The sequence below is a fragment of the Gilbertella persicaria genome, assembly GCF_025201335.1.
Source record: "Gilbertella persicaria strain CBS 190.32 chromosome Unknown B0P05scaffold_7, whole genome shotgun sequence".
Taxonomy (NCBI): Eukaryota; Fungi; Mucoromycota; class Mucoromycetes; order Mucorales; family Choanephoraceae; genus Gilbertella; species Gilbertella persicaria.
Window position 1 is genome coordinate 126,552 of NW_026251968.1, and position 13,797 is coordinate 140,348.

Below are 13,797 nucleotides of genomic sequence, written 5' to 3' on the forward strand. Positions count from 1 at the left end.
GCTAGTCACGCTGAGTCAGATTGATCCCTCTCATTCCTCACAATTTTATTTAAAGTGCAGTATAAAGAAAACCTGCGGCTACTACCAACCATGCATGACCTCCCATTGACCATTTTACACCTAAAGAAGTGACTTCATTCTTATTTTCACTATGAGCAGCGCTTGAATCACTTTGTCCACCACTCGATGTGGTTGATTTTGAAGGACTTTGACCAACGGTAGGCACCATATTGGACTCTTGCATACTAGCAGTACAACTCCATGTGTTTCCCTTGACGATATTTTCACCCTTCATTTTATGTTCAATGTCAGAACAGCCCAATTGAGACGAGGTTGTCTGGAGACGCATGCCACCACGTACATCCTGAAGAGCGGGTAAAGAGTAGCTATTGAAACCACCAGCCAAGTCAACCATACCATGGATTTCAGTCAATTTAGGGAAGCCATCAATGGCATTGAGTTGAGTGTTGTTACCGATCGACAAAGCACCAACCACACGGTTCAAGTTCTTGAAGGAAGTCTCAGTCAATTTTTCATTGTTAGCAATCGTGACTGTGCCACCAATATGTTCAATGGCGTCCATATTAAGTGATGCAAAGTTGTTTTCATGGAAGGAGATATCAGATCGAACTTGAGTCAAGGCAGGCAAGTCAAGCTTATCCATGTTGAAAAAGGCAGCCTTGTTAAGACTGGTTAATTGAGTAGCCTATCATCATAGAATGTCAATTAAGCATAGATAGGGGAATTCACTTACTTGGAAATCAAGATCAGCACTGTTACCAATGATTAGTAAATCACCCGTCACTTGCTTGACAGAATTGAAATCAAACGCCTTGATCAACTTGTTTCCGGTCAAAGTAAATGATTCAATGGTCTCTGGCTTAAAGCCGTCTACTTTAGGAGCATGAGTGTCTTCAATACGCATGGTGTTGACCTTGGAGAGACCAGCAGGGAATTGGATCACTTCAAGAGCAGGCAAGACAAACAAGGAGATGGCATTTGCTTCTGTCAATTGGGGCAAGTCCAACTTGTTCAAGAATGTATGGTTTTCAATTCGGACAGTACCATCTACTTTGCGAAGATCAGGCGCAGTGAAGGATTGGAGAGCACCGTTGTTAGTTATAATCAAATCACCGACCAATTCTTGAACACCTTCCATACGAAGATTGACTTCGGGCATTTGGTTAATTTCAATGGTGCCTTTGAAGTTCTTGCAGGATTTGATTTCATCCAAATGAGCTTGAGCAATGACCTTGATGTTTTGTTCACATTTGTTGTCCTCTAATAGGTTACACAACTGTCTATACATGGATGATACTTACTTTGTGCACTAGCGAATGAAAGACTGGCTAACACAACAAGACTGGAGAGAGAGAGTAACTTGGTCATGATGAATAAAAGAGAGGAAAAAGACGAAGAGATTTTCCTTTATTTTTATACCACTAGGCATTTTTTTAGTTTGACAAATGTTTTTTAAAATCAAGAATGGTATGCTACAAAGAAACAACACTTGGACGAATTTACAACTTTCTTTCACGGATGTGTATTTTATTTGCTTATCATGTGAAACAGACAATGGCCGGAACTACACTAAAAAAGATTTGAGCAAGCAGAGTGATTAAATGATATAATTCCGGTCCATTCATTAATCATCCGCTCTTTATTTTTATTTTATTTTATCAACTGTCAATGGGATCTTTTCCCTCTTTTTTTTTTTTTGATGAGGGGAATGCCGTGAGAATCTTTTTGATAATAAAATAAAGTGCTTTATTCACTCTTTTCTTCTTCTTTAAAATGAACTTTTTAAACTTGACTTGTAACCTTCATGAAAATGATCAAGAACAAGAAACTATTTCCACTCACGATGCTGCAGAATTCATGATTTATGCTCATGTAGATAGTTTCCCTTCTGTGGCTGATTTGTTATGGTCTAAACAACAACTTGGTCAAGGTGAATTTTTAAAGCTTACTGCTGAACAAGAATGGTCCGAATTACCTTCCATTGTCTTTTCTACTCATGAACCTCTCCAATAAATTATTTCTATTGGCCTACTTTTCATTTTCAATTTTCAATTTTTTCTTTCTTCTCTCTCTCTCTCTCTCTCTCTTTTTTTCTTTCGCGTTCATATATGACTTATCATAAATACGTTGTTACCGCACAGAAACCAACAGCGACTCAATTTGCAGTCAAAGGCTCGTTTATTTCACCTTTTGAAATCAATCTTATCTTAGGGTACCTTTTCTATTCATAAAAAAAAACACAAAAGAAAGACTGACCTTTTGTACTTAGTAAAGGAACGCGTATTGAAGTTTATACTTTGACACCAGACGGCTTAAAGTCAACAATTGAATTTGGCGTGTATGGCACCATTGTTGCCCTGAAATTATATACGCCTCGAGTAAGTTTAGTCCTTTTTTCTTTTATTTTATCTCAACGCGTTCTATAGGGTAAAGACAAGGCATCCCTCTTTTTGATGACTTCCAGGCATAAATATTGTGTATTATCCTATGATACTCTACAGCAAATCGTGACAGAAGCATCAGGTGAAATAGGATTTCCTGGTCAACCACGCAAAGAATCATTGGATACCATGTTAGTGATAGATCCCTCTTGCAGTTATTTTGCTACTTCACTTTATGAATCTACAGTGACAATTGTGATACCAGACGCCTCTCATCAACAAAACACAGCTCCTATTCGTAAAATGACCACAAGAGCCAAAGAAGGCAAACGACGTCAAACACAAGATTATGTAGTCCAACATCCTTCAGATTATATCAACTTGAGGTAAATACTCTTTGTGTGTGTGCGTGTGTGTTGATATGCTTATAACTATTTTATATATATAAAAAAATTGACAGTTTTTTAGTTTATCTGATAAACAGATTGTATCATTGGCATTTTTACAAGACAAGACAACTGAACCTACACTGTTGATATTATATGATGATCCATTAGGACGCCGTTATCTTCAACAGTTTACAGTCGACATCAAGGATAGACAATTGTTACCAGGAGATATTTTGATGGATCATTTTGAACCTGATGCGAATCTGTTGATTTCAATGCCTGCTACTGTAGGTGGTGTCGTTTTAATTGCTGGGAAATTCATACGATACCTCAAACCAAATCAACCTCCTATCGCCATTGGCATTCGATCTTGTACTATCAATAGTTACACTGTCATGAACCAAGAAGGATCTCGTATCTTATTAGGTGATGCAGAAGGCGCTTTACATTTGCTAAATATGACTATCTTCAGCAACCGTGTGGACGCTTTATCATTTCTTCGATTAGGCATGGTAATTCAAAGCAATGGTCAAAACGCATCCTATTCAACATTGTAATAGATTTCAGTTCCTTCCTGCTTATCTTATTTAGGCAACGATGTTGTCTTTGTAGGCTCCACAGTAGCTGATTCCCAAATCATTCATATTCGACACACAGACGGCGAAGTTCTAGATGTGATTGATGAATTCCCTAATTTGGGACCTATCACTGATTTCTGTGTAGCTGATCTCGACAAACAAGGACAGACACAATTGATTACATGTTCTGGTGTAGGCAAAGATAGTTCCTTGAGAATCATCCGTAATGGTGTTGGATTAAACGAATTAGCAGCTATCAAAATCAATGGTGTCAAAGGTGTATGGGCATTACGTCCTTCTTTTGATGAAATATACGATGATATGCTTGTCCTTTCCTTTGTCAATCAGACATGTCTGTTGGCCTTAAGAGGCAATGGCATGACTCGTTTGGCATCTCATTCAGCCATTGATACTCAGGCTAGGACATTAGTGGCTAGCAATGTCATGGATGATTTATTAGTTCAAGTGACAGACAAGAGTATTCGATTGATGGAATCTAAGCCTGATGGAGTCTTGCTAGACGAATGGGTGCCTAAGGATCATGCACAGATCACAGTAGCCAGTATTAACCCTACTCAATGTGTTGTTTCTACTGGTTATGGTACACTCTATGCTTTCCAAATCAAACACCGTACATTAGAATTTATAGCGTAAGTCATCCATAGATGTTTTGACTTAACTCTGGTTTTTTTTATAGCACAACACAACTTGAAAACGAAATTGCTTGTATCGACATTAGTCCTATTGATGCCAGTCATCCTCATGAATCAAGTGTTGTAGCTGTGGGTACATGGAGCCATGTAGGCGTATGTATTTTGTCTTTACCTTCACTTCAATTCATTACGCAAGAAAAACTAGCAGGCACAGTCATGCCCCGATCCTTATTGATGGCCACATTTGAAAATATTTGTTATTTACTAGTTGCCTTGGGCGATGGACAATTTTATAATTTTAAGCTCGATGTACGTCAAGGAAAATTGTCAGATAAGAAACGGTCCTTCTTGGGTAAATTACCTATTCATTTAGCCAGATTTACGTCCAACGGTACCACACACGTCTTTGCTGCTTCGGATAAGCCTAGTGTGATTCATAGTCGAAACAAAAAACTGATTTATTCCAATGTAAATTTAAGACAAATACGCTACGTGTCTTCATTCAACAGTCTTTTGTTTCCCGATGCTGTTGCATTAACAACACAAGAAGGGCTTGTCATTGGACAGATGGAGGAAATTCAGAAATTACATATTACAAAAATCCCAACCAGAGATACGCCTCGAAGAATTACCTATCAAGAAACATCCAAGACATTTGGTTTGATTACAGAAAGAATCACTTCTGAGCCATATAAGCCTACAACTACGACAGGTGGATTTGAAATTCTTGAAGACCAGTCGTTTGCAGGTAACGTCTCTTTTTTATACTCTGACCTCTCTCTCATCTCATCCTAGTGCTTGATCGTGTTTATTTCCAACAGTTTGAAAGACCACTGTCAGCTACTTCGATCACATTTGAAAATGATCACCATGAATACTACATTTTAGCCACTGGAAAAGAAACAGATGAATACGAGAACAGTTCCATTGGCAGAATTTGTGTCTTTCAAGTGACACCTGAACGTAAATTGAAACTTGTAAATCAAATCAAGACAGATGGCATGGTTGACTCTGTTCGTTCTTTTAATGGCCGATTGATTGCTAGCATTCGTGGCATGGTAAGTCACAACTCGCTTTGAGCATTGATACTCATAGCAAGTAGCTTCATGTCTTCAAATGGGAATATGCGTATGGCAAAGGTGCATTGATTTCAAGCTGTTCCAAAAGACTACCTTCCATCACAGAATCTATCACGACGTACAATGACTTGATTATGACAGGTGATATGGCTTATTCAGTTGTGGTCCTGAGTTATGATCCCAAGACAGAAACTCTAACTGAAGTAGCAGCCCATGAAAAACTCAAGGAAATCGTGGCTATTGAAGCATCTGATGAAAACCTATATGTAGCTGCTGAAAGAGAAGGCCATTTGTTTGTCGTTGAGCGATGCCAAGATGAAAGTGATGAACCCATTTTGGAAACAGTCAGTGTATGGCACTTGGGTGATTCTGTCAAGCGATTTCGATTTGGTAAGCATCATAACATCAGTGCTTCTAATTGACATATACCTTAGGGTCTTTGGGTATGAATGCATCTGATCCTGATCGAAACCCTGAAGCATCTACATTGATTTTTGCTACGACTAACGGTTCTATCGGCTTAATAGCAGATCTGTCTGCTGAAAGGTTTAAGTTGTTGGATCAAATGCAATACAACATGAGCCGCATTGTCAAGAGTATCGGTGACCTTAGCCATATAGAGTAAGTGTCTGGTCAGATGAAGTCTATAGATTGATTTCTTTTATTAGCTGGAGAAGTGTGTCTATTATGGATAGAAAAGACGACGCTGTGAACTTCATTGATGGTGATTTGATTGAAAGCTTTTTAGATTTGACGCCACAACAAATGCAAGGTGTTGTAGATGGTGTAGCAGGAGGAAGAAAGTTGGACAAATCAGTTGAAGATCTATGTAAAGTAGTAGAGGAACTGATGAGTACACATCCATAAGCCAAAAGGAAAGGAGGAAGGATAATTAGATGCAAGTTGTACATACCATTCATTACTAAATTTAATCATAAATAAAAAGCATTTTTATTTAAAACGGTACGACCATCTTGATGAGTAATAGAGTTAATTGTATTACTTAACGCAAGTCGATTCATAAGAGAAGTAAGGTTGCTCTCTGTACTATGTGAATAAGGTACTTACCCCTAGTCTCTTTAGTGGCGTCAAAATATTATGCAGAGACTGAATGGCTGTACAGCGAAGATTGGAAAAAGATAAAAACTAAAAGTAATTTGACTTCCTTATGGAGCATCCAAAATTGAGCTTTTCAAAAGCAACACTACGATGGCTCATCAAACAACGGCGAATTTTAAGAAAGGAAAGACTGCTCCTACCTTCATCTTATCAGAATGCGTCCAAAAGGCTTCGAATACCATGGCATCACATTTGGAAACTATATTCAATGACTGTTTGTTACCATCTGAATCGAATTCCTCTACTGTTACTGTTTCATCAGCACCCTATGATAACATGCTTCCTTTGAAATTGGATGATGTTACCTCAGCAATACAGACGCTACCTTCGAAGAAAGCGCCAGGTGTAGATCATATTCGAGTCATTCCACGGCAAGCCATCCTATTTTGAATTCCTTTCAAAGCAAGAGGCATCTTTAGCCTTAAAGACTTGGTGGATGCAAGTGCCACTAAAAATCGCTCCACTATGCCTATGCTTGCTTCAATTGGTGTCAACAACTATGGCTTTCCTAAGCAGCTCTCCAGTCGGTTATACTGTCAAATGATTTGCTCATAAATGGAATATGGAGTTTGAGCGATTGAAGGCCAAATTAGGTCGTGCACTCAAAAGGACTAATCCAAACAAAATTGAGCTTTTGTTGAGAACTGAATGAAAATGTAATTATTTGGCTTTGGCATAGTAATGAAATTGGTAAATCTTTGCTTTCTGAGCCTATTGATATAAAGAACATGCCATTATTGCTGGTGAAGTATTGCGCCGAGGTGAATAATTTTTTTGCTTACATCTTACTATTTTCATAGTACAAATACTGCGATCAGAAACTATAGCCTCTGGAGCGCATTTGGGGTATTTAAATCTATTAATAGCTCTACTTTTCGTCTTATAGCATTAAAAAGAAGCTGAAAGAGTCGTCAAGTTGAGGATTTTCACTAGTACCTTCTGGTCGAAAGATATTTTTGGCCTTTTTTTTTATTCCAAATCGACTTCAAAAATACCGTGTATGTTAGTAATCATTGTCAATAAGTGTTTAGGGTATTTATGCGTACATAAGCAGGCTTTATACTACTTTTTTATTGTTTAAGAAAAAGAAGAAGGGATGTCTTCCTCACTGTTGAAGTATCTGTTTTTCTGATGTCTTTGCTACATGAATAAACTATATAATATTGAGTCTCTTGTTCAAATAAAATAACTTATTAAAAAGATACTTAATCACCTTAAATTAAAGAAAGAGAATGTTTGCTTAGAAAAATGTCAAAATGCCATGAACTTACTTCAATTTGTGATGTACGATGTATGAAAGATAGTCTTTGGTACATGTATTAGATATTAGTATAAATTGGCATATACTCGCAACTTCAATTTAGCTATTGAATTCTTCTATAGTAAAAGATGCATTCAGATCAAAGGTTACATTGTTATTTGCATGATTTAAATGAAATTAATGGTATTTTGTCTTGAGAAAAATATCAATCATCGATGCATATGTATCCGTCTAACTCAGAATGTATTTCTTATTACTTCACACCATTGAAATTATTTCATTGAATATCACATTTGTTGAGATATATATGTATGTCTATAAGGTTTACAACTACAGCATCAGATAGGCTACAAAGATACAAGTCTAACATGTAATTACATTTGAAGCTATGATATGTTTGAAATCAGAGCAAATCAACCTCAAATACAAATTTTTAGGATCGTAAATCACTCAGGGCCTATTACTCATTATTAAAGACCTTTTGATAGCAAGGAATAGCAAGAAATAACATGAATAGATATGAATGAGCAGAATAATAGAAAAAATGTATAAGTTTTGGATTTTCGATATTAGTTCGCTCCTAGCGTAATAGATTTGTAAAAAAATAATTCTTTGTTAGTTTTTTGAGCCCTTTTTTGACAATATATATGCATATTTTATGTTAATGCTTTGACAGAATTTTTGACCACATTTTTGATAACATTTTCATATTAATTCTTTTAAAATTAATGGCACTACAGCATAAGCGATGGAAGGAATCTTTCATTGAATGCAGAAATGAAATTTTTTTGACTAAACCTTTACTCAAATATTAAAGAAAAATACAATCTCTTACGCTGTGGTGAGAGTATACTTTTTTAGTCTAAAAATTGTTTTCTAGAAATGTTTTTCTGTTGACACAAATGGAGTACTTGCGCACTGGTATTAATTTTTTCAAACCAATACTTAAAGTTTAATTTATAGAAAAGGTCGTTTTGAACACATGGCCCAATATGGCCTTTGGCTACTCGGACTTGATCAATTTATAAGAATGTCTATACTGAGTTAAAAAATACCTTAAGAAAATAACGGCAAAAAGAAATAGAGAAGAGAGCATTAATCTAATGGTGTGTCTGGGCGTGGGTTTGTAACTAGAGAAGAAATGGTAACATTTGGTTGGATGTTGGAAGGAGGTTATGCTGTCATTGGTACTCCCAGACAGTCAGGAGAAGACCAAATCAAGTATCAGGAGTTAGCCCACAATATCCGTTGGCGGGAGGAGAAAGATGAGGTTTTTCATGCTACATGGAATAACATGCCCACTTGGTGCCGATATTGCCATCAGACTGGCCACACGAAGTTTGAGTGTGAAAAGTCCAAAGCACGAATCATTTGCTATCACTGCCATTTATTTGGTCATCGATCTTTTGAATGCCCACGAAAAGCACCCATCAATTCATCAAAAAAGCGCAAGGCCCCAGCGCCTAAGGATCAGACTTCTCAGGAAATGCCCCAACCTGCTTCTAAAGCGGATCAACTGGCCTTTTCAATCGAAGTACTAAAGTCCAAGTATGCTCCAAACGACAAACGTGCTTCCTTGACCAGGACCAAGAAAAATGTGAGACCAAACTCAATTAAAAAAGGAAATGATAGTAATGATGATATGTCTGAAGATGGCGAGAGTGACGAGGAAGGTTCAGACTATGTACCAAACAATGGTCATGATAGTGACAATGATAGTGACAGTGACAGAGATGAATCTGAACAAGAGGAGAGCGTTTCAGCAATGGAGTTAGATGGAGTCAAGGGGGACGCCATGTTTGATTTAAAAGGTTTATTACCTATGCAGATGGATTGCAAACGGGCATTGGCTCAACAGATCCACCAAATACAACAAAGGTCTACTGAAGAAATATTGAGCGAGGGCGATCAAAACACTTTAGCTGAACTCAATCAACAATTGCTCCATTTAGAAGAAAGTATACATTCGACGGGCCCCGCTGCAGGCCATCAATAAGTATATTTCACTATCTCATCATGACTAAAGAACTCCAACTACACTATGCGTCACTAAATGCAAACAGTTTAGTGAAAACAAATCAACCTAAAACACAAAAAGAATACATTCGATACTTAAGACTTTTAAAACTAGACATAATATGCTTTCAAGAAAACCACGCGGATACACAATCCCGTATTGATACACTCGACATTCTCTTTCAACCAACACAATCCTTTTGGACCCAACATGTGGGAAACGTCTGCTTCTCTTCAGATTTTACTATCTCTGTTGTAGATACCTCACACTCCTTTTCTTCAGATCGATTTCAACTCTATAAGGTGGAACACCCCCAACAATTCTATGCACCTTTCTATATTCTTAATTTGTACGCACCTGCGTCAAACAATTCCGAACGTCGATCCTTTTACTGTCAATTACACAATATGCTGAATGACTTCAGAATCATTATCTCCCTTGACCAATTGATCATCTTTGGAGATTTCAACTACTCTCATTTACGAATTGCTGATCTACCCTATGCTACCTATCCTCAATGGAGAGCTCGACTAAAACAGTCCTTCACAAATGCTATGACTATTAATAATTTAGAGGACAATCCCACGTTTCAAAGACGATCCAGGGATAGTTTCTGTTTCTCTACCATTGACTATATTTTTGTTGGCGAAGATATACGACAAGGACTGACAAACTCCAATATCTCATCATTACCAGCTTCATGGTCAGACCACTACATATTGCAAGTTGATTTTGTCCTAGGTATGTCAAAATTTGGACCAGGTATATGGCGAGGAAATCCGACTTTTGCTACACACAAAAGGTTACGCAACTTCATAGAGAAGCGTATCAACAAGCTGGTAGCACAATGGACTGATGATGATACACCTCAAGAACGGCGGGAGCAGGTCAAACCGACAACTGGAAAAGTTGTTAAATCGTATGCAATCAATCATAACAACTGGAGAGAACAGGCACTTCGGCGCTTAGAAAAGAAACGCAATCGTATTTTACGAACGAAGCCGCTTCTAGCACTCAAGCTACAACTTCTTCCTCCCCTAGACACTCAGATTCACAAGCTTCAACAAGAGATGGCTCAAATTGCTATCATCAAATCTGGCATCTGGTGGCAGGAAAATGGTGAGACAAACATTCCTTTTCTGAAGCAGATACATCAAAAACGAACGTTACAGCAGTATATTTCTGGATTCAGAGACCTCAATGGCCCCCATCCTGATATAGTAATTTCTGAAACGACAAGCATGAAGCGCATTGCTCAAGAATCTTACCAACGACTATACACGCCCGACACTGTCGCTCCTGAAGACATCAACAACTACTTAGGGCTAGTCAATTTCGAACGCAAACTTAACGAAGACGATACTGATCTCCTGCTTGAACCGATAACCATCAATATACTTCAGGAAATGTCTAAACGCAGTCCAAAACAAAGTAGTCCAGGTAGCGATGGCCTAGGTTATGCGTATATACGCCTGCTTTTTGAACTTCCTGTTTTGGATCCATTACTAGAACAACTGTACAACGATGCTCTTGTTTATGGTGTTGTTCCACCATCTTGGAAAGACATTCGAGTAAGACTGCTGCCAAAGAAGGGCGACCTCAATGATCTAAAGAACTGGAGACCTATCTCGCTAATCAACTGCGATGCAAAGATCTTTACAAGGCTATTGACCAAACGCTTCGGCCCAGTTATGCAAAAAATTATCAATCCTTATCAAACAGGATTTCTCAATGACAGATTTATTGGCGATAATGGAATGTTGGTGCATCTGATACTACAACAAGCAAGATACCAAAACCATCCTGTTATCGGCTTACTTCTTGATCAAGAGAAGGCGTATGATCGAGTTCATACCGGATATCTGACTCAGGTGCTACGTGCTTTTGGCTTTCCCCTTTCACTGATTGATAGCATTAGTAGTCTATTCTTTGATAATTCAGTGTATATTAATATTAATAGATTCTTTACGGAACCAGTCAATCAGAAGCGAGGTCTACGTCAGGGTGATCCTCTTTCACCAATACTGTTCAATCTTGCTTTGGAGCCACTATTATTGTCTATTCTTCAAGATCCATTGTACCAAGGTTATTCTTCTTCGAATTCCTCAAGCAACCAACAGATCAAATGCCTAGCATATGCGGACAACATCTGTGTCTTTGTCCACGACCAAAATGACTTTGTACGCCTTCAGATTCATTTGAACAATTACGCTAAGGTCTCTAATGCAATTTTCAATCAGCACAAGACCGAAGCATTTTTATTGAGTGGTGACACTGTGTCTTCCTGGTCAACACTGTTAAGGAAACACCGAATTGACACCTATTACTCCAAATCTTCACCAACTACCCTGAGGTATTTAGGTTTCTACATGCCGTATACTAGTACACAAAGAAATTTTGTTCAGGATATGCTACTTGACAAAGTGCAAACACTGATTTACGTTTTCTCACAACGAAGCTTGTCTCTTCGAGGATGTGCAATGATTGCAAACACCCTCATCCTGTCCCAACTATGGTTCTGTCTGCGGCTTTTCCACCCGACACAAGCATTTTTAGACCAAATACGACGGTTGATATACAAGTCTGTCTGGCAAGAGAAATATCCCAAGGTATCTTTCGATCAACTATGTCTTCCCCGCCTACAGGGTGGCGTTGGTCTTCTAAATCCTGTGCGCCAACATTTAGTACTCCAGATGAAATGGCTTTTTGCTCTTTTTGATCGAAACCAAGGTAACACGCTGCTGAAGAGTGCTTTAAGCCATAATCTACTATTTATGTCTACCAGCTCCTCCTTTCCTACTCTGCCTTTCTTTTCTCCGGTCTTGCGAAAACATGATCTCTGCCATCAGTTCTCTATCATTCCTGTCATGTTTCAAACATTTGACCATTTTGGAATTGACTTTAACCTACAGCGAGTGCCCATCCAAACATTGCTGCATTTTCCTTTGATTAGGATGTTCTCTGACCTGCCCTCTGGCCATTGGCACTATCGACATACAGAATTGCCTGCCATGATCTTCTTCAAGTTTGATGAAAACACGCACTGGCTACGTTTACAAGTACGCACAGAGTATTCCAAGTTTCCCCTCTTATGCCGTTCGCTGTACAACGATATACTGATTCGGCATTGCGTGCAGTTACAAACCTTTTTGATTCCTTATATCTATAATGAAGTGGAGCAAGTAAATGTTGAAGAAAACGATCAATCATTAGTGATCCAATTGCATGACTCTACTCTCTGGAGTCAATACACGTCCAAGGCTTACAGGATGCATAATTATTCCAGTGCTTCAAATACTCAATTGGATTTGCCATCTAAATTGCTGCGTCTGTTTTGGTCTTCCTCAATGCCTTTACCTTCCAGAACTTTGTGGTTCAGAGTTATCAATAAGAAACTGCCTACAGAAGCACAACTGTATAAAATCAATCGCGTTACCAACAGTAATTGTCGCCTATGTTCTTCGAGTATTGACTCATTTGAACATTTCATTCTTTACTGTCCTTGGAAATGGACCATTTGGATTGAAGTCCTCACTTATTTCTATCCACAGATGTATTTTTCAGCTGAAATGGTTTACCACCTACTCTATCTCGAATCCTGCCCTCCTTTCCTACTGCCTGACAGTCGTCTCTTTACGGTTCTATCTGTCTGCCAATGGAGAATATGGTCCGCTTACTGGCGTTTCGCCTTGGACAATCAACCCTTTAACCCTGAGTGGGTCATTTCCGACATTATTAGTCAGACTTTGATCTCACTACAACAACATTATTTGCTCGTAAACGCTTTTTGAGTCTCCCAATGACTAATTTTGTGCATTTTTTTTCAGCTTATCCACGTTACACCCCTCTGTGATGTGTAACTAAAAACATACATTTTAAATAAAAATATTTTACAAAAAAAAAGATGCTGGAAGGAGTAGATCTTTTGCGACGGAATATTACATAGATGTAATTCTGTGATAGCAACACATGTATAGAGATTCATTAGGTATTCCAATAAAGTGGAAAGAGGGTAAACTTGAGTATTTCTGTGGGGAAACGAACTATGAATCTTTGAAAGACAAAGAGCTTACATTCTTTAAAGCCATCTTGAGCAGTATCTAAGGAGAATACTTGGCCTTGTAAAAGCTTCTTGATACATGTTTCGAGCGTTCTTCTGGAAGTAGTAGTCTGGCTAATAATGCAGTAATTAACTGGATCAGTTGGATTGCCTTTATTATGGATTGTGACTACTTGTGCGATTCGTAAACATTGACGCGTGTATAGCCAACGTCAACATAGATAAAAAAATACAGAAAT

At 38.1% G+C, this 13,797-nt stretch overlaps 4 protein-coding genes across 4 annotated transcripts; 3 read left to right on the plus strand and 1 right to left on the minus strand.

Annotated features, from left to right (window-relative positions):
* Positions 1 to 49: 49 nt before the first annotated feature.
* On the minus strand, positions 50 to 1,309 carry B0P05DRAFT_464170 (uncharacterized protein; the record flags this gene model as incomplete). The annotated part of the gene is made up of 2 exons (XM_051574200.1): positions 50 to 706; positions 755 to 1,309. The coding sequence occupies 2 exons, from the start codon at positions 1,307 to 1,309 to the stop codon at positions 50 to 52; spliced, it is 1,212 nt and encodes a 403-aa protein (XP_051437779.1).
* Positions 1,310 to 1,710: 401 nt separating this feature from the next.
* On the plus strand, positions 1,711 to 2,169 carry B0P05DRAFT_529458 (uncharacterized protein). The gene has a single exon (XM_051576753.1). It carries the CDS (start codon positions 1,795 to 1,797, stop codon positions 2,032 to 2,034), a length of 240 nt encoding a protein of 79 aa, XP_051437780.1. The 5' UTR covers positions 1,711 to 1,794; the 3' UTR covers positions 2,035 to 2,169.
* On the plus strand, positions 2,130 to 5,968 carry B0P05DRAFT_464334 (mono-functional DNA-alkylating methyl methanesulfonate N-term-domain-containing protein; the record flags this gene model as incomplete). The annotated part of the gene is made up of 10 exons (XM_051574210.1): positions 2,130 to 2,233; positions 2,291 to 2,357; positions 2,523 to 2,788; positions 2,871 to 3,303; positions 3,352 to 4,019; positions 4,067 to 4,770; positions 4,818 to 5,080; positions 5,125 to 5,491; positions 5,536 to 5,722; positions 5,770 to 5,968. 10 exons carry the CDS (start codon positions 2,130 to 2,132, stop codon positions 5,966 to 5,968), a joined length of 3,258 nt encoding a protein of 1,085 aa, XP_051437781.1.
* Positions 5,969 to 6,393: 425 nt separating this feature from the next.
* Positions 6,394 to 6,916, plus strand: B0P05DRAFT_529464 (uncharacterized protein). Its single transcript, XM_051576754.1, has one exon. It carries the CDS (start codon positions 6,401 to 6,403, stop codon positions 6,608 to 6,610), a length of 210 nt encoding a protein of 69 aa, XP_051437782.1. The 5' UTR covers positions 6,394 to 6,400; the 3' UTR covers positions 6,611 to 6,916.
* The last annotated feature ends 6,881 nt before the right edge of the window (positions 6,917 to 13,797 follow it).